General features: G+C 43.1%; 1 protein-coding gene across 8 annotated transcripts in view; it reads right to left on the reverse strand.

The window, feature by feature from the left end:
* Nucleotides 1–3,000: 3,000 nt before the first annotated feature.
* The window catches only part of LOC118398547 (nesprin-2), a 184,486-nt gene continuing 167,781 nt past the window's right edge, over nucleotides 3,001–19,705 (reverse strand). For 7 of the 8 annotated variants that reach the window (XM_052470857.1, XM_052470860.1, XM_052470856.1 and 4 more), the window contains 16 exons: nucleotides 17,816–17,978; nucleotides 17,153–17,337; nucleotides 16,110–16,260; nucleotides 15,495–15,677; nucleotides 15,027–15,164; nucleotides 14,440–14,631; nucleotides 13,966–14,254; nucleotides 13,683–13,754; nucleotides 11,243–11,385; nucleotides 10,269–10,395; nucleotides 9,933–10,135; nucleotides 9,101–9,301; nucleotides 8,334–8,462; nucleotides 7,055–7,252; nucleotides 5,922–6,049; nucleotides 3,001–5,348 (listed from right to left, as the gene is read on the reverse strand). In XM_052470857.1, the coding sequence (XP_052326817.1) occupies nucleotides 5,138–5,348; nucleotides 5,922–6,049; nucleotides 7,055–7,252; nucleotides 8,334–8,462; nucleotides 9,101–9,301; nucleotides 9,933–10,135; nucleotides 10,269–10,395; nucleotides 11,243–11,385; nucleotides 13,683–13,754; nucleotides 13,966–14,254; nucleotides 14,440–14,631; nucleotides 15,027–15,164; nucleotides 15,495–15,677; nucleotides 16,110–16,260; nucleotides 17,153–17,337; nucleotides 17,816–17,978 (2,713 nt within the window). In that variant the 3' untranslated portion in view covers nucleotides 3,001–5,137. The remainder of the gene's footprint in view (nucleotides 5,349–5,921; nucleotides 6,050–7,054; nucleotides 7,253–8,333; nucleotides 8,463–9,100; nucleotides 9,302–9,932; nucleotides 10,136–10,268; nucleotides 10,396–11,242; nucleotides 11,386–13,682; nucleotides 13,755–13,965; nucleotides 14,255–14,439; nucleotides 14,632–15,026; nucleotides 15,165–15,494; nucleotides 15,678–16,109; nucleotides 16,261–17,152; nucleotides 17,338–17,815; nucleotides 17,979–19,705) is intronic. The other variant, XM_052470855.1, reaches the window with a different exon arrangement.

Consider the following 19,705-nt stretch of genomic DNA (forward strand, 5'->3'; position numbering starts at 1 on the left):
TATCATCATACACAGTGGGACAAAGTCCTGTTTGAATCAACAATAAAATCTAAATGACACTATTTTGTCTCCTCAAATAAAGATGCAAATTAAGACGGAAGATTTTTTTAATTCCTTCGCAAAAAGTGCCTATTGGTTCAATCCCATCTTCAGTAATGGGAGTGTGACTCAAACATTCATACAAATTCATTTGGGACTTACTTGAATGTCAGTTTTACATCCGCATGTCTCTAGCTAAAATTCAGCCCTTCATACTTGGGCAATGTGAACGAATTCTGACCACAATGTTGTTTCTGTGTTTATTCCTCCCGGGAAAAAAGCATGGTGAAATGAAGAGATACAATAATTGTAATATTGTAATAAGACTCACGCCTTTCAAAGAGCACAGTGCAACGCTGTTATGTTTATGTACCACTTTATTTATGACTGGCCCAATAAGGCCCAGTACAAGTTCAATTCCCGGTTTTAAAAAACGGTGTCATCTTGACAGTTTTGGAGGGAGGGTCTTAGGCGTGCGAACCCGAAGTAGAAAATACATTTATTTGTGTGTTTTGTTTTAGACCTGTTGTACTTTGTGTAGTTGCTACTGGCGACCAAGAAAGTGTTTAGATTGTGCCTTCTACATAGCGACCAGCTTGTCTTAAACGCACACATCAGCTGTCCTGACTGTTTATTATATCTGTTATGTCTTTGTGATAACAGTATTATGTAGCGGCGACTATGACTGGTTCAAGTAAGGTGTTGCCTATAACATAACCCACCTGCTAACTGGGCCTTTCCATCCATTCATCAGCTTTGTGTTGTCCTCACACCTCACAATATTTAGGCCAGGATTCAACCCGAGTCATGTTAGCTCTGTCGACAATGCAGCTTTTAAAGGCAATATTCCTACATTTATGTTCACGGTAAACACTCTACAACATGCATTGGATTGAATCCAGGCCTTAGAATGCCAATGATACATTCAACTAATGTGAGGTCCTAAAGATACACACAATAGGATCACAATCAAAACAACTGAATATTAGGAATGTGTTCCTAATGTTTGGTATACTCAGTGTATATAGAGCCTGTCTGCATTCCTGATTTCTGTTAACGTTAGTTTATCTGCATAATATTGACTTAAGCTCAGAACCACTTGTTTTGCAAACATGGTCCTGTTTTATATATTGCTGTGCTGATCAATGGACAGTTCATTACCTCTGTCAAATGAATATGTAGCTTAAAATTGTGTTTATTTCATTTTGCAATAATGCACATTTAAATTAGGCCTATATCCAAAAACACATATGGCCTAATGATATATTTTCGGCTTCAGACGAACGCCTAGTTCTCACATAGTTTTTGTGGGGAATTAAAGCCTTTTCAAAGCCTTAATAATAAACTATGTCGCAGTCTGCTTTTGCCAAGCTTGTAGTAATAGAAAAGCAGAGTGCTAGCTTTATTTCCTGTGCTAATTTAGCCAATTCCCTGTCAGTAGCGCTATATTACCTACCTAGGCTATATTTACTCAGGTCGAGGAAGCATATTATTTACTTTTGATGACCAGACAGCCATAGCTGCATCCCACACTTTTAATTTGTAATCTCTCATTTTGGGGGGATTTCTAGCGTCAATAACAAAGTACAGTATAGGACCTCATGAGATATGAACTCTTCGGGAATGGAGGTTGTTCAGAATGCTGACGTATTCTTTACTTTGAAATGGATTTAACGCATCAAACCTTTGTAAACAATATGATTTACTTATTAATATGCATTTTCTAACCATTTAGTAAAAAAACATTTACGTTTCTGTAATCTACAGACTCAGGCGCATGAGCAACATTTACGTTTTCTTTGCAATTAATAATACATTTCCCGGTTCCATATTTCCCGTTTGATCGGTCAGTCCGTAACTCGAGGTTCTACTCTTTAACATGAGATCTAAAATAGTATGCGGATGCTAATTGCTATCTCTGGGTCCATTTCGTCTGTCATTTAGAAAAATGGTTAACTAAGGCCTAGATTCAATCAGTTCAGAGTTAACCCGTGATAACCGACAACTGCATTTTATATCATTTCTTTTGTTTGCGCGGTGTCATTTCTAAATAGCCTACACGTTCTCATTCTGAACTTCTAACACGGGTGGGATTTAAGGATGGGTTTGGTTTCGTGACAATGACCACAAGAGTGGGTGCTCACCGATTTGACAGCTCCAACGCAGTTACCCCAGACCAAACAAAAGCAATATGCTATACAGTTGTCGTTTATCGTGGGTTAATGCAGATCTGATCTGAGTCTAGGGCCATAGCTCACATCAGCTGTTTAATACTATAAGACAAACACCATTGATTTTGTCAACACCAACAGGAGACTCCTCTCAAGGCAAGAAATGTTTTTGAGTTAACTCTTTTTAATTCAACTAGTCAGCTGTGCACAAGTCCTTTCACTTTCCCGATGACTGAGCCATTTGTAGCCCAGCTGTGCATTCTGCTTTGAACGATCTTTGAGAATGCTGTACACTGCCAGCAGGATAAGGATACACATGCTTTTTCAACTGTAACGTGAGTGCTTTAAATGTCAAGGTTTCCCAATGTGAATTTTTATGTGGATTTTGTCGCACAGGAGTATGTTTCTTTGAAGAATAAAAATTAAATTATGAACTTTTTGTGCCAGTGGCGTCCTTTCTCAAGAACAGTGTCCTTGCGCTCAAGGAATAGTACACTCAAAAACACTCAAACTATATTAAACATTTTGTTAGATTGTGCGTGTCAGTATTTTGCATGTAACAAATTAACAAAATACAAAAATATAGTTTTTTTGTGTAGTGTATTCCTTTTAACAGTCTCCATTCTATACTGTTATTTATATTTAGTATGTAGCACCAGGGGATCAGTAGTTTTTGTGTATTGTTCTAAAGTGATCTAGGAAACAAATTCAGAGATGGTGTGTGTGCATCCTTAGCATCAAGCTAGACAATTACCATCTTCAACAGTCTCCACAGAATACGCCCTTGGAGTTTTTGTTCAGTAAGACAAACAATGTTTATTGCCAGAGAAAATGGGCATACATATACAGTTCATTGTTTGAGAGCCTAAATCATTTAGCACACCACCATCTTTAGGGCTTAAGTGTCCTACTCAACTGTACATTATGCAGCCATGGAAATGTCTTTTTTGCAACAATGATTACTGAATTCATTATTTTCTAATTTAAAGAGTAGATTTCTACTTTTAGAAATTGAAATGGAAACTGCTATTATTTATTTCTGCACCAATTTATAACAGTGTCATGGTTACTACTGGTATCTACCCTAGTGTGCCAATGTCTCATTATCGTGAAAGATATACTCTTCCGCTCTTCAAATTCTCCCCCTTACAAAATATTCAGTTTGACAGATGTGCTCTTGATTGGTTACACAGTATCGATGTGTGGAAAAGTGGCTCCATATTTCCAGGGACTGCAGTATAGGAGAGGACAATAACAAAAACGTACAGTTGAACAACATGTCTTCCATAAAATAAAATTAAACAATCTGGTGTCAAAATGGCACCCATTCATGTTGGCTACCTCAATATACACTTTCTGATATGATTTAACTGCTACGAATGCTTGTGCAGGTTCAGAGGTGAAGAACATCAAAATTATATTATTTGGAAATAATACAGTGCACATACTTCATACACACTGACCCAGGTCTCCAGACTAAAATGTTTCCTAGGTGTTTCACTGGTGCCACTAACTTCTTCAGCTGGTGACACCAGCCCATGATCTGGTGATAACGCCCCCTCCAATACAATTAGCAGGGTCACACAATAAAATACATTTCAGTCATCCTCTTATGTCATTCACAATCATTAAGTGTAAGGGACTACTGAAATTGTTTTCAATAAACAAGTTATTACTTCTAACATGTCCAAGCAGGATTGCATGATTAAAAATATTTTGGTATGTAACCTAATCCAGTGGGTTGACAATTAGGCAATTTTTTTTGTTGTATTTTACTGTCAAAATAGGGCTTGAGATTTTCCCGAATTGTTTTTTTTTTGTGTGAAATAGAGATGAATTTGGCTTTATCGTTATGTGCACTAATATTATATATAGGCCTAGTTTAATTGGTGCTATTTCACTACCGGAGGAAGTGGAAACTCCAAAACACATTAGCTAGATCGCTAACGCCAAACATAACACCGACTGCTAGTAGCCATGTATTAATCTATAACAGTAAATGTAATGTCCTAAAAAAAACTGCAATGAGGTTTACTGCACTTGCAATGGCTGATGCAACATTTCACACTCTCTGTATTTCAAAGCCATATCAGATAATTATGAAACAGTGTGCTTTGAGCTCAATAATGATCGTTGAGGAAAAAAATGATACCTACAGAAAGCTGAGACTAGTTACTTCCAAAGTGTTGTTTTTTTAAATGTTATACAATCACGAGGGGGGAGAAGAATGTGAGAGACTCATTATTGCAGCCGGTCCCAGCGAAACAGGCAGGCACAGCGGCAGGGCAGACACATTTATTACAGGAATCATGAGGATAATGCACTTTACTCTTTAACAAATTCATTGGATTTATCCACCTCCAAAAAATCGCACGTTTTGATTGAGGCGACCAGGTAGAATGTGCAGCTCACACCAGTGCGACCAACTAAACATTTCACTCGCACAGCCAAGTCAAAGAATCGCAAAATGTGACCATTTGAATAGTAGACGCTTACAGAAGGCATTTTTGAATGAGTGCATGTGACATTATTCTGAAAGAACATCAATATAAAGTTGTTGTGGACTGGATAGGTCCTACAACAGACTGCTACTTCAATACATGGCTTGAAGGGCAAATCATTATGATAGAAATCTTTACAAGCAGAATACAACCTCACAAAAACAAGTCACCTTTGAAATAAAGTACTTGCTAGTGACGTTAGCGGCAAGAGTTCCAAATGGGTGGATGACATCAATTGTTTGATAGAAATTGAACATCGGTATGGCTTTTAAGGGAATAAATTAATTATAAATTCAAATCTATAAATATAGATATTTAAAATACAATTTTGGGACCGTAACAATGTCCTCTCTCCAGCTCTTAAGCAGAGAGTATCGATGGGTTAGCTTTGGAAGCAGGCCACGCATGTCAGTGTGTGTGTTTGTATCAGGTGGGTGGTGGGCCATTGGTGTAGCGCAACATGGGGTAGAAGGAGCGGGCAAAGTTGTTGGACAGTGTGCAGCTGTGGTCGTTCTCAGCCAGGGGCACCAGGCAGGCCAGCACTAGGACCAGGAGGAGGAGGAGGTGTAGGGGAAAGGCGGCTCGCAGCACGCGGTAGAAGAAGGACCGAGGTGGGGTTGGGTCCCTCTTCTCCCCCCTGGTGGTCCAAGACAAGGGACAAAGAACAGTACTAAGGCAAATCATCAGTTAAAACATACAGGAATAGACCATAACAACTGTTTCGGGATGAAGTTTTCCCCAGGTACGTATCTAGGATTAGTTTCCCCTCACCCAATCCTAACTATTAGTGGGGGAAATGAAAATCTCACCAAAGATCAGTGTCTTCAGCCTCCACGTAAAAAGTCGTGAGAGACCACTAACCTTTTATCATTACATCAAAGCAGGAATTCATTCAAAGGCGCGCTGCCCACTACATTACAGAGAAAGCGCCTTTTAAAGGCAATTAACACTTGAGCTGACATTCATGAATGGGATCTCTGAACATGGGGGGGAAAGAGCTTTTTAAAGGCACATTGTCGGTAGTGCAGCACTGCAGTGCACTTTCAATTGGATTCCAGCCCAAGTGTCTATAATCATCTCAACATTGACAATAATCATTTCTATGTTTTATATTTTCTGTTATATACTGTATATTCTATTTGCACTGCGTTATTACCCATTGTAATACAGCATTTTTGAACTGAAGAAATGTAAACTATCTGGTCCGTACCTTCTGCCAGCTGAGGTTGGTGTGGTATCGGTGCTCTCCTCTTGACTGGCATTAGACGGGGACTGACTGCCCTCCGCCTGCCCTCTGCCCTCACTTGCAGCCAGACCTGCAGATAGAGTCCCACAGTCCTGCAGCAAGGGCAGTAAACACGTCAGGTTGTTCATTTGAATGGTTAGAAAATTAAATAAAAGTCTCACACTCCTGGTTCTGATGCAATACAGTTAATAAATACCAATGTTTTGACAGCTTAACTGCTTTAATCAGGGTTTCAATGGGCTCATTTGGATGGAGCATGGTGCCAGCAACACGGTCGTGTTCATTAGGCACCAAATGTAAGAAAACAGACTGAAACAAGAAGGGACTACCTGTATTTGTCTATTAGGAAACGCTCATGTTGGTGTTCCATTGCAAAATGTCTTAAATCCATTTCCATTGCGTGCCCTAATGAACACGACTCAGGAATGTGGGTTGTGTCAAATTTGTTTTACAGACATCTTTGCAGTGTAAACCCGAAAACTTGCGTTTCTTGCTGTATCTTTAAGTCCACATAGACTCCCCGTTTCAGTCTGTTTTCTTATGTTTCTTCTAAATGTGTTTCTAATTCTGTCTGGTAAACAATGTTCTTTGTGCATTTCTAGAACATTGTCAATGTGTCATTTCTGAATCCATTCCTGGGGCACCTCCAGAAGGGGCATAGTTTTGTTCGAGCCAAGAACTAATACACCCGGTCCAACGAATCAATGGCTTGGTGATTGTTGGGCGAGATAAAAAATGTGCACCACCTTGTGGAGGTCCCTGGTGATTGGGATTGCATAATCCATAAACCGTGGAGTGCAGTGTTGGGGTCAATTCAATTTCAAGTCATTCAAATCAGGAATGTAAACCAACAAAGGTTTTAGTTTACTTCCTGAGCTGTCTATATTGGAATGGAATCAACCACAAACCCTAGCAAAGTTTGTGGAGCAGGTTTAAATTCAATTCGATTGAAGTTAGTCAATTGAGGAAGTAAACTCAAAGTCAAATTCAATCATTGAAAAAAATTACTTTTATTTTAAATTATCTCAATAAACGAAAAAGGAGAAGCAATTTTTTAAAATGTTAAATTCAAATCACTTGGTGTGGGGTCTCCTTACCAGGCGCTCCTGCACGACGCTGAGGTCGTGGGCCACCTGGCGGAGCAGCGTCCACAGTTTGTTGGCTGTCACGTGGAGCTTCTCCCGAGCCTCTACGCTCTCCTCCCCCCCCTCTTCCTCCGCTGGCTGCAGCTGGCCCCACAGCCCCTGGAGCGAGCCCACCTGGCTCTGTCTCGCCCGCAACTCATTCTGCAGGCCCTGGAAAAAAGGACACAGACATCAGTCAAAGGGGAGCTTCCGATCCCGTGGAAAATTATCAATGTAAATACTAATTGGCCAAACCATTGATAAGGGAGTGTGCAACATTTACAATGAGTATACTAAACATTAATATTGAGTTGCAACCCCCCAACTCAGAACAGCCTCAATTCATGGGAATGGATTCTACAAGGTGTTGAAAGCGTTCCACGGGGATGCTAGCCCATGTTGACTCCAATGCTTCCCACAGTTGTGTCATGTTGGCTGGATTTCTTTTGGGTGGTGGACCATTCTTGAAACACATGGGAAACTGTTGAGCGTGAATAACCCAGTAGCATTGCAATTCCTGACACAAATCGCCTGGCACCTACTACCATATCCCATTCAAAGGCCCTGAAATGTTTTGTCCTGCCCATTCACCGTCTGAATGGGACACATACCCAATCCATGTCTCAAGGCTTAAAAATCCTTCTTTAACCCGTCTCCTCCCCTCCTCCATCTACACTGATTGAAGTGGATTTAACAAGTGACATTAATAAGGGATCATAGCTTTGACCTGGATTCATTTTTTAATTTATTGTTTAGTCATTTAGCAGACACTCTTATCCAGAGCAACTTACAAGAGTAATTAGGGTTAAGTGCCTTGCTCAAGGGCACAGCAACAGAGCCTTATCGGCTCTGGGATTCAAACCAGAAACCTTTCTGTTACTGGTCTAACGCTCTAACCACTAGGCTACCTGCCACCCATCTGCTCAGCTTACTCAGTGTATATTGCACTATCCGTCAGAACTTTCCGTTTCCCCCTTCTCTCTGTCAAGTCATGTGTACTCCCTCCATTTTTATCCCTCTATCTCCATAATTTTCCCCTCAAGTTCCCTTACTCTAACCACCCAAAACATCATCACCCCTTTTCTCTCCTAAACCACAACCCTGCCCACTCCCATCGCCTCTACCACCCCAAACACCCCTTTCTCTTCCCTCTCCCTCCTCCCCCCTTATCCACCCTCCCCATTCTCCCTCCTCCAGCATTCTCCCTCCCTCTCCCCCTTCCCCTATGTCTCCTCCCACTCCCCTCTCTCACAGTGAGTGTGTTGCGGTGCTCCAACAGCATGCCTGGCGGCGTGTCCGGGTGGTGGATGTCGACGGCGTAGCGCCTGCTCTCGGCATGGGCCAGCCACAGCAGCAGGGAGTGCAGCGTCTCGTGGAACTCCTGCCGTGGGTTAGAGGAGAAAGGGCAAAGGTCAGGGACCTCAGGTCGGTGCATATTAAGTAAGCATTGGACAACTAATCCTGTCCAAACCAAAACCGTCCATAGGGGCATGAACCCATCTATTGATTCTGTATTGTGAGGCAGCTTGAACTACAAGTACACCCCATGGATAGGACGGTAGGTCGCCGCATTGGACGTCATAATAATAATAATTGTATTTTCTGCAGACACTCAAGAGACGTCAGATGACCTTACAACCAGTTAAGGATCTATTTTTCTGGTCGCTAAAAATAACAATTTTCCGATCAGCATACAACCAGACCATGACATCACAGAAGACATCAGAATGACTTAATTGCTACCAGTTTTTACCATCTGGACAGGTTGGACATTTTTCTTCTGGCCCAGCAAAAGCACGCCTGATGAAGGGCAAGGGTTGTTGAATCAGGTGTGCTTTTGCTGGGCAATAACAAATATGTGCAACCTTGAGGAGCTATACCCCAGGAACCAAAGTTGAGAAACAATTTACTCCCAGTGTGCAAAACCGATTGAATTACGTATTTTCTAGGCAAAACTGGTTGACAATATGTCATTTCAAACCGTTTTACCCACTGTCCTATAACTGTACAGTAACTGACCTGACAGCGCATGACAGTGGTACGCAGACTGTCCTGCCACTCCTCCAGGCCAGCGCAGGCCAGCATCCAGCCCTGGTTCATACTAGCCAGGCCCTCCCCTAGCTCCCGGGCCTCCGGACCGTCACACCCCCCCAACTCGTGACCGCCCAGGTTAAGCGACAGCATGACGGCCTTGTAGTGAGCAAATACCTTCTGCATCTCCTGGAGTGAGAGAGAGCGAGAGTGAGAGATAGCGAGAAATGTATAGTGTCGATAATTATTGTACCATCTAAACCGCTGAGAAAAATCTTTTCAGTTACCAAAAATATAGTATTTTCAGCTTTGAAGCTGAAAGTAAAAGAAGCAAAATCTAAACTTAAGAAGGGGAAGCATAGAAATAGAGCACATGGTATGGATCTATCAGACTTGCTTTCAATAAGAATTACAAATCTATAACTCACATTTGGTCTGGCCACGCACAAAGCTACATACTGGGCCTTTAAAGGGACAGGTAGAGGGGCAATCTGACTTAAACAACAACAAAGCAGATTGCCCCTTTAAAGAGACGATTAAAGGGATAGTTGACTTCAAAATGTACATTTGTCCAATGTTTTTAAACCTCAAAAGTGGCTCTCTAGAGATAAGTCCACGTCCCAGGTCAGCTATCTGTTGTGTAGATCCAGCTATTACCCTATTATGCCTCAAACCAAAATTAATGGAAAAGATGAGCACTGTATGTAGTTCATTTCCTTACCTTGAATGGAGCAATGTATGGTTTCCATATTTAAAAAGCCTTAGTCTCAGCTGTCCTGAAATGGACACTGTAGTACAGTATAATATTCTGAAGCCTTACCTTGAGTTGTTTGACCCTAGCCTCCATGTCTTGGATGCTGGTGGGGGTCTCAGGAACCTGCACTCTCTCCAGCTCTGGCGTTACCCACCCCAGCCAGGAAGTGATGTCACGCAGGTCAGAGGTCAACTGGCAAGGCTCCCGCAGGCCAGACAGCAGGTTGCTCCTGGCCTGAGCCTGCAGCAGCTCCCAGCGCTCGATCACCCCTGAGAACACAAATACGCCCACAGGCACACACACACACACATTTGTGACATACATTTATTTGTGTATCGCAAATAATGCATGACGGCAGGTAAGAATGTTCACATGTTTCCTCCCCCAATGTGAGTGCGGTACCTGATTGTTTGTCAGCGGTCGTCAGGCCAGTGAGGCCCTGTTCCTCGGGCTGCTCCTCATCATCCAGGATCAGGGAGACCCTTTTGACACTTTTGATGCTACCACTGCACTCTGACATCAGACGCACCTGTAACGCAGACACACACTGTAACACACACCAATGCGCATGCATGCACACAAGGACGAGACGGCATACATAGAGGAGGTAGGCACTCTGACAGTGTGGTGCCAGGTAAACAACCTCTCCCTCAATGTCAGCAAAGCAAAGGAGCTGATTGTGGACTTCAGGAGGAACCAGGCTCGGCACGCCCCCATCCTCATCAACGGGGCCGCAGTGGAGATGGTCAATAACTTCCAGTTTCTCTGTGTTACACATCTCCGATGAGCTGAAATGGTCAAGCCATGGTGAAGAAGGCATGACAGTGACTCTTCAACCTCGGGAGGCTGAAGAAAGGTCTGTTCCCGAGGGCCCTTGTTCGACAGGAGCACCATCGAGAGCATACCGTCGGGCTGCATCACAGCTTGGTGACTCCACCGCCGCTGACCGCAAGGCACGACAGAGGGTGGTACGCTCAGCCCAACCCATCATTGGGTGCACACTGCCTCCCCCTCTCAACAGAAAATTTCCCACACCACAATAGACATTTATATTTATAATTGTCGCAGTTCTAAACTGTGTATTATTAATATGACATGTTTTATTGTTTCATTCATTCACTCGGTGCTTAATCATTTCACTGTATACTGCAAATACATCTCTGACCCTGTGCTGGTGACTAAATAAAAATATATAATTTAATCTAATCACACACACAAACACTAGGTGTAGCCAGAGGGGGGCAGCAGAGCAGATTTATGTAGGAGTAAGGGGAAGTTGCCCCTAAATGGATTAGCATTTTCCCTACTATTGGGCATGGTTAAGATTGGGGAGGGGAAGCTGATCCTAGGATACATTTCAGCCCGGAGCGACTTACGTAGCCTTGTTTGAAGGGAGTGCTAGTGTGTGTTGGTGAGGGGTCCAGGCCGTCAGGAGAGTCCAGGTGGAGGGACTCCCTGTCCGGGTCGCCTGGTGAGCGCCAACTTGGAGATTCGGGTATGGCCATGGATCTGAGTGGAACTGAGAGGACCACACACACAAACACACACAGACATGCATGTACACGCACATGCAGACAGACAGACACACACCCCGTTAGAGCCTGAGTTTACATTGAAAACACAATAATAACCACATTTTCCCTGCAGACCATTCTACTTCCAATGGGCATAGACGTAATTTCAACAACTAGTTTTGATTTACATGAGTTGTCAATGAATGTGAATTCTATGTGAAATCAACAAAAAATGTCACGTCATTATATTTATTTATTTTTATTGAAAATCCAATCAGTTTCCCATGTTGATTCAACGTTATCACATTGATTGTTTGTTGTTGAAATGACATTTAAAAAATGATTCAACCAGTTTTTGCCCAGTGGGCTTGCTCTGGTTATAAAGGAGATTTTCTGCCACCCAAATAATAATGCCATACAAGTATAAATCAAGCAGTGAAAGAATCCATGTGTGTGCATCTTTATTCCCATGCAGTATTTAGGTAGTAGACAGTAGCAAAGGGAGGTTATGGCACAGCAGTGGGGTGAATTAGTGTAGTTGGATCTGGCAACACAGATGGGAGTGGTTTCACTGTATCTGGCAACCCTAAGTGGATTTTACGCTAAAAGCCTATTTACTATGCAGACAAGTCTCTAACTGAGGTGTAAGTAAAGGCAAGTAGCCTTGCCTGAGCCAGAATGACCCATGGGGCAGGAACCTATCTTCTGTTTCCTTAGCATGAGGTAGTTTGATGTACATCCCCTGATTCACATGTTTTGATTGGTATACTAACTGTGATTGTTCCCTTGAAATGTATAAAAAGACTCATTCTGTTTTACTTGTGTAAAAACCCTGACGAAGGCCAAAAGCCATAACACATTGCTTCTACATGTAGAAATAAAAATGTTTTTTTATTTAATGCCATTGTCCTCCAGGTGTTGCTGAATCACCTCTCTACTTCAAATACATCCCCTGGACAGGACGCTTGTCTGTCACAGGGCCTTACCCCCAATCTGTTCTCCTTAAGGCCAGGCACCACACGCTAATTATTTTAATCATATCACAACTTTTATCAGTTGAATAAAATATTTTTTTGAATTACTATTTTCTGAAACATATTACTATAATATGCAAATGAGGTGATTTATTATTAAATAGTGCATATTTGCATACAATGCAAATATTGTTTTTTCTAGACACTGGATTAAGTCAGCCTAAATATTTTTGTTTCATTTTGTTAAGACACTCCAGGACCGGACTTGGATAAATACTTCAATCTTTCTATCTGTAAAACACTAAAGACATTTTTCCAAATAAAATGTTAACTCGAATAAAACATTTACGGCATATCAACAATTCCCTCTGGGCAAGTCCCGAGAATATATCTAAGGATAACCACACACAATTTTGATATGGTCAAGCAGATCCTTCTGACGCTGAGAAAATTAGTTGGTGTGTGGGAAGAGTCTGACTTTTGGGAAATGGCAGTTAAAGACAAGTACACTACCAAATGCCAAAAGCCTATTTAGACCCAATCACCATCTCTTCAAAGTAAGTTACTAAATGTAGTCCAGTTTGTAACATTTTCTATGAAATGGACATTGAAATGATGTGTAATCCTATGTAGTGAGCTTTGACATGATTGATGTATGTTCATTTTAAAGTTGTTCAAATTCAGAAACATTTTGATGGTAATATGATAAACTAAAGAAAATATACATTTTCATCAAGTTTTTTTAAACGTTTATGTTTACTCTTTAAAAAGACTAATGTTAATGGACCAAATACCCCAAAAATAGACAGGTAGATGAAAACATTTCATTTCAGCATGTGGTGCCTGGCCTTAATGCTGAGTGTCCTGCAGAGACACATCGGGTTCCATTTTTTGAGTCTTCGGTCAGGGATTGAACCCCCAACCTTCAAATCGAGAAAAAAACAACAACGCTGTGGCGTGGCTGGTATAGCTGTAATGCTGCAGCCTCTGGCACACTTGTCCGCATACATTTGAATTTGGCCTACTGCTCTTTGACACAACTCCCTGTCATCCTCTATGTATATGTTAAATGAAATCAGAAAATATACATTTTAAAAAATTACACTGAGCTGAGATGTAGCCTAGTGAAATTGTTAGTGAGCTTTAGCTCTTTTGTGAGCGGTGATCACACTTTATTGTGAGGACTCCTATAAGATAGTGTACTTTAGCAGTTTTGCGTGAGGTTACTGTGGGGTTGCGTGAGGCATGCCCCAAGCCTAGCAGAACCCGCTTGTATATAGCCACCCAATGGCATCGGCATGGAAGAGGAAGACCATAGTGGTGCCTACCAGAGGGATCAGCTCCCAGTGAGAGAGCCGTGGCTTTCACAAAGTCCTCTGGACTCTCTGTAACCTCCACCTCTGGAGAAGAGTAGAAGAGGGCCAAGTTGAGTGTGAGTGTGTCTGTGTGTGTCTGTGTGTGTGTGTGACTGTCACTGTGGCTGTGTGTGTACATGAATATACTGTATTCATAAATACCACAGCATTGTTGAATACTCATTTCTGATTGTAAGACACACACACATACACACTTAGTTGTCACCAGAGAGGAAACATGAACACTGTATTTTACCTGACAGAGTACTGTAGTAGGTCCCGTCTTTCTTCTCAACCTCCTCCTCCTCGTGGGACGAAGATCCTCCTACGTCTCCCGTGTGGTCCCATTCCAGAGGGATGGAGTCGCACACGCTCACAGGTGTCTCCCGGCCCGAACACTCCAGGGGAGGGGCCAACAGGTGGGTGGGTGTGGCAGGGGCACTCCCCTGACTCTGGCTCCGCCCCAGCCAGGAACGGCCAATCAGCTCACAGCTCCCCACCAGGGGCTTGTCCCCACTGAAGAGCTCCGGTTCCTCCTTCAACACCTGGAGAGGAAGAGAGGAGATTGTGTCAGGAGCTAGTGGAAGCAGATCACCTTGCCATACACTTCCTGGCAATAGGAGTACAACTCTTCTGTGTGTGTGTGTCTCTCTCTCTCTCTCTCTCTTTGTTGAGGTGTGTTTCTCTTTTGCGTGTGCGTGCCTGTACATCTGTGTCCACACATACTAACCGGTGGCTGCGTGAGGCGCTGGTGGAAGCGGACCACCCTGCCAAACACCTCCTGACAGTAGGAGTGTAGCTCCTCTAGCTCGTCCTCGATGAGAGCGGCGTCCAGCGGAGAGCTCCTCTGGATCAGGCCCTCGCCGAACACAATCAGCCCGTCGATGCGCTCCGTGTTGAGGGTGATCTCCCTCTGGAAGGACTGGAGGGGAGAAGGTCAGTTTGGCATATTCCCCACTAATAGTTGTGGTTGGGATTGGGGGAGGGGAAACTGATCCTAAATCTGTACCCATGGCTGGGAAACTTCACCCCGGAGCTAGAAAGGAGAGGCGAATGTGAGAGTGTTTGGTTGACTGTGTGCATGAGTGACTGTGTTAAAGCTGGCCATGGGATGTGTGTGTGACATGTGTGCTCTCCTGCATCTGAGTGAGTTACTGTGGGAATCTGAGTTCACATGTGCAAGACAGTAACTGTGTGAATGCACATTCCTCCATGTGTGTGTGTGTCCACTAGTGAATATGCGTTCCTGAGCTTGTGCGTGTGTGTGTAATTCCTCTGTCTGCCCCACCTTCCCCTAATCCCACCCATTCCCCTTACGTTGAGCTGCTTCATCTTGTGCTGCGTGTCTGTCTCAGAAAAGTGCTCCACGTTGGTGAGCTGCAGGTCCATCTCAGTCAGCCACACCAGCAGGCTCTCCCTGGTCCCCTCAAACTCCTCTCTCTGGCCCGTAAAATGCTGCAGTGGGGAAGAGGAAAAGAGACCGTGAGTTTTTGTCTGTAAGAAAATAGTGCTTGATAGTGTGCACACCTAGAGTCAAGGAGCAGATAAAATTCAAGATTCACATGGGGGGTGGAAATGATGTAAAAAATAAAATAAAATTGGCCGTCTTGGAATTTCATTTTTTTTATAAGTCCCTTAAAAATAGGAAAAGCAATACACCAATGATTTCTTAAGCTCTGATAGACAGTAAGGCCGATGTGTAAGCTAACTAAAGTAACACTGACACGCGCAGTGTGCATATTTTTTATTATTATTTTTTTTAAAAAAGCATTCCTTCCTTATCACCTTTAGCCTGCGTAAGATGGCCGCCGTCCTCCTGTGCAGTGTATCCCAGCGGCAGTTGCCCTCATGGACCATAACCTTGATGCGGCTGGCGCCGTCTGTGCGGTTCTCCCGGGCCAGCCTGCGGTACTGGTTGTTGACCAGCTCCAGCTGGGTCACACGCTCCTGCACCTGCCTCTGGAAGCCCTGCGTAGGGTGGGGAGGGAGGGGATGTATGGTGGATAGGGGAGGTGTAGAGGGTATTCCGAGAGTGAGGGAGGGAGGATGAAAGGAAGCGAGGGAGGAGGATTATGAGGGAAGATAAAAGGAAGGATGGAGGGAAGGAGGAGGGAGAGAGGGTTGTGAAAAACATTGATTGATGAATATTGGGGAAAGGATATGATTAAACCAACCATCCAGTAACCGAGCCATTGGTTAGTTAATAGAATACAATGAAAATCTCAGACAGTGTCTGTGTCTGCAATGGCAACCTATTCCCTGCAATTTGCACTACTTTTCATCAGAGCATTGGGTAAAATGCTGTATGAAAATGCTGTATGTAGGGAATAGGGTGCCATTTGGGAGGCAGAAGTGAACTTCACTGTCAGTTCCTATAGGGTCCTGACCCCCAAAACTGACCTCAAACTTCTTGAGCTCCTCTTTGGCGACTGTGTACGGAACGTTGTCAGAGTTGGGGTTGGCTGCCGTGCGTTCGGCCAACTTCAGCCAGTCCTCAAAGCACGAGTAGTCATCCAGGAACTTACACCACAGCCTCCAGGTCTCCTCGATCCTATCATAGGGAAACATCAGTGTAGGATAAAGTTGCCCTGAGACGCTAATCTTGGGTCATGTTTCGCAATCCTCCCACTAATAGGCAAAGGAAAGATTCACCCATGTTGAATGTTCTATTGTTTGCGTGCATCTCTGAGCGATGTTCTATCAATTCTCTGAGTGATTTTATGTTTTCATGTGTATCGGAGCTATTGCCGTTCGAGCAGGCGGACATTTGTCAGGTATGACTAGCACTGCGATTAAACCGCTCTCACTACACTGGAAGTTAAAAGGAATATGACTTTAAGATCTCAAAAACATCTATCATACATGTCAGATTTAAATACTAGCTGATGCCATACCAGGTTGTCTTCTTTCGAATTAGCAATTTATTTTATTTTAGCGACATTCCTACTTTGAGAAATGTATAATTTAGGGTCCACCACATTTCTCCTATTTGTCTGCCTCTTCAGTCCAGGGTGCATTGCATGGTGCCGCTGCGAGACACATCGATCTGCAGGTTGAACATGGTGAGATTTCCACAACAAGTTTCGCATGTTGCTACCAACCTTATTATAACGACAAAATTAAACATTTGTTAACAACATATATTGTTCTCACATATTAGTGTTATTTAACACTTTAAATGATAGGAATTAGTGGTTTTGGGTGGATATTTCCTTTAAGGTTAGGATAAGGGAGGGGTGATCTTATCCCAGATGAAACTTCACTCTGGACTGCGAAACATCACCATCCAAATGAACCCACAAACTTCATTCATCACTTTTAGTAACACTTTGTATAAGCCACCTGTTTGGTAATACATTATAAATACATTATATATTTTGTGGGGATTGATTGATTGTGTGTGTGTATACACACATGTGAGTGAGTGTGTGTGTGTGTCCTACCTGAGCCTCCTCTCCAGGGACATGGCACAGATGGCCTTCCAGCGCTGGTCTAGGCTGCAGGTGGTCTGCTGGATGGAGTCATTCTCGCCGTCACCACACGCATCCTGGTCGTGCAGCAGGATGTCGCACAGCCTCAAGACGGACGCCACGCCCTCCGTGTGCTGCTCGATGTCCCTCTGCAGCTCCTGTGGATGGAAACAAGGACAAACTTAGCGTAATGTGGACAGACAGATGGACAACGTTGGACACGGCTATTGACAAGGCTATGCATTGGATGGTTGTTTGTTCAATGGGGTAATATGTTTGTATCTATCGCCATCTATTCAAATAACTCAAATAAAATGAAATCAATACAGATATTACAGATATGGTCATTACAATCTATATCTGAGTAATAGAATGTTTTTGGCCCAGCACCGGTGAGACATTTGTGATGTGCATATTACACAAAAACACCTTTTTGAATCTGTATTTATACAGGTAAATCACTTCATAATATTCGCTATGACAACCTGGGTTGTGTTCAATGGAAAACATTTGAAAGCGTTAAACAGGTACTCCCTCCCTGTTCATTTGGTGCCTAATAAAGAGGACCCTGGCACCCACATGCTAAACTGACCCAAGATCAGTGTCTAGGGGCAACTTCACCCTACTACCACCCACCTGCTGTTGGGCAAGCCGTCTCTGGATCTCCTCATGGTGACACACGTTGTAGGTGACGGGCCTGGCCAGCTGGGTCTCGATGCGGGACAGCCATGATCGCAGGTTGCTCATGTTCTTGTCCAGCTGCTGCACCATACCCAGGGTCTCCTTCAGCTTCCTCACCCTGCACACACACACATGCCCGCCCACCCATACACACACAGGGAAGAGAGTCAGAGCAATACTACATATCTGATAATTAACTTCACCCAACATGTCTACTTTCGATTGTTTGATTGAGTCTTTCTGGAGTGGCAGGTGGACAGGGTTTGTACTTTTGGAACCATTCAACTACCAAGTTGAAGTGTTTATTCAAGTTCATGAAGTGTTTATTCTTCACAAGTGCCCACAGTTTAGTTAAGTTTATTAGGACCCTCACTAGCTGCTGCACATGCAACAGCTACTCATCCCGGGATCCACATAAAACATACAAATACATGATTTTATTAGGATCTCTTTAAGTCTTCATTTGGACTAATAGTCCAAGAGTCCTTAAACATTAAAATACAATTTATAATACGATCACATTTTCATATATAACACACTGTTACAAACAGGCATAATACACTGACATATTGACCAGATAAATACCCGAACAGTCTGAAAAGATAGATTGATTCCTTCATCTACCATAGTCACGCACAACCTTCCTGTAACGAGTGCGCTGAGAGTCAGGGAAGCAAGTACAGGGAGTGAGTGTTAATAAATAAACAAAACAAGAACCACAAACAGAGCACCAACATGAAACAGGAACAATAACACCTGATGAAATAAGGGGAGTGACAGATATAGAGAAGCCAATCAAGGAGGTGATGGAGTCCACTGATGAGCTTGACAATGGTGACAGCTGTGCGGGATAATCAGCAGCCTGAAGACCTAGAGGCCGGAGAGGGAGTACACATGACACTTTCAATTTATTATATTTAAATGGTTCTAAAGTATTGTTTGAAATTAAATATTGAAAGGTTTCTGGTTTGCCCTGATAAATTATTATATTTCTTTATTGCTCTAAATAAAAATGTTATTTTGCTCGTTTCTCTTTTGTGTCTGGTTAACACTTACAGTGGGGAGAACAAGTATTTGATACACTGCCGATTTTGCAGGTTTTCCCTACTTACAAAGCATGTAGAGAGAGGTCTGTAATTTTTATCATAGGTACACTTCAACTGTGAGAGACGGAATCTAAAAGAAGAAATCCAGAAAATCACATTGTATGATTTTTTAGTAATTCATTTGCATTTTATTGCATGACATAAGTATTTGATCACCTACCAACCAGTAAGAGTTCCGGCTCTCACAGACCTGTTAGTTTTTCTTTAAGAAGCCCTCCTGTTCTCCACTCATTACCTGTATTAACTGCACCTCTGAACTCGTTACCTGTATAAAAGACACCTGTCCACACACTCAATCAAACAGACTCCAAGGAAGAAGAAGGATGAGTCCAACCCCAAGAACACCATCCCAACCGTGAAGCATGGAGGTGGAAACATTCTTTGGGGATGCTTTTCTGCAAAGGGGACAGGAGGACTGCACCGTATTGAGAGGAGGATTGATGGGGCCATGTATCGCAAGATCTTGTCCAACAACCTCCTTCCCTCAGTAAGAGCATTGAAGATGGGTCGTGGCTGAGTCTTCCAGAATGACAACGACCTGAAACACACAGCCAGGGCAACTAAGGAGTGGCTCCGTAAGAAGCATCTCAAGGTCCTGGAGTGGCATAGCCAGTCTCCAGACCTGGACCCAATAGAAAATCTTTGGAGGGAGCTGAAAGTCCGTATTGCCCAGCGACAGCCCCGAAACCTGAAGGATCTGGAGAAGGTCTGTATGGAGGAGTGGGCCAAAATTCCTGCT

The sequence above is a fragment of the Oncorhynchus keta genome, chromosome 19 (assembly GCF_023373465.1).
Source record: "Oncorhynchus keta strain PuntledgeMale-10-30-2019 chromosome 19, Oket_V2, whole genome shotgun sequence".
Classification (NCBI taxonomy): Eukaryota; Metazoa; Chordata; class Actinopteri; order Salmoniformes; family Salmonidae; genus Oncorhynchus; species Oncorhynchus keta.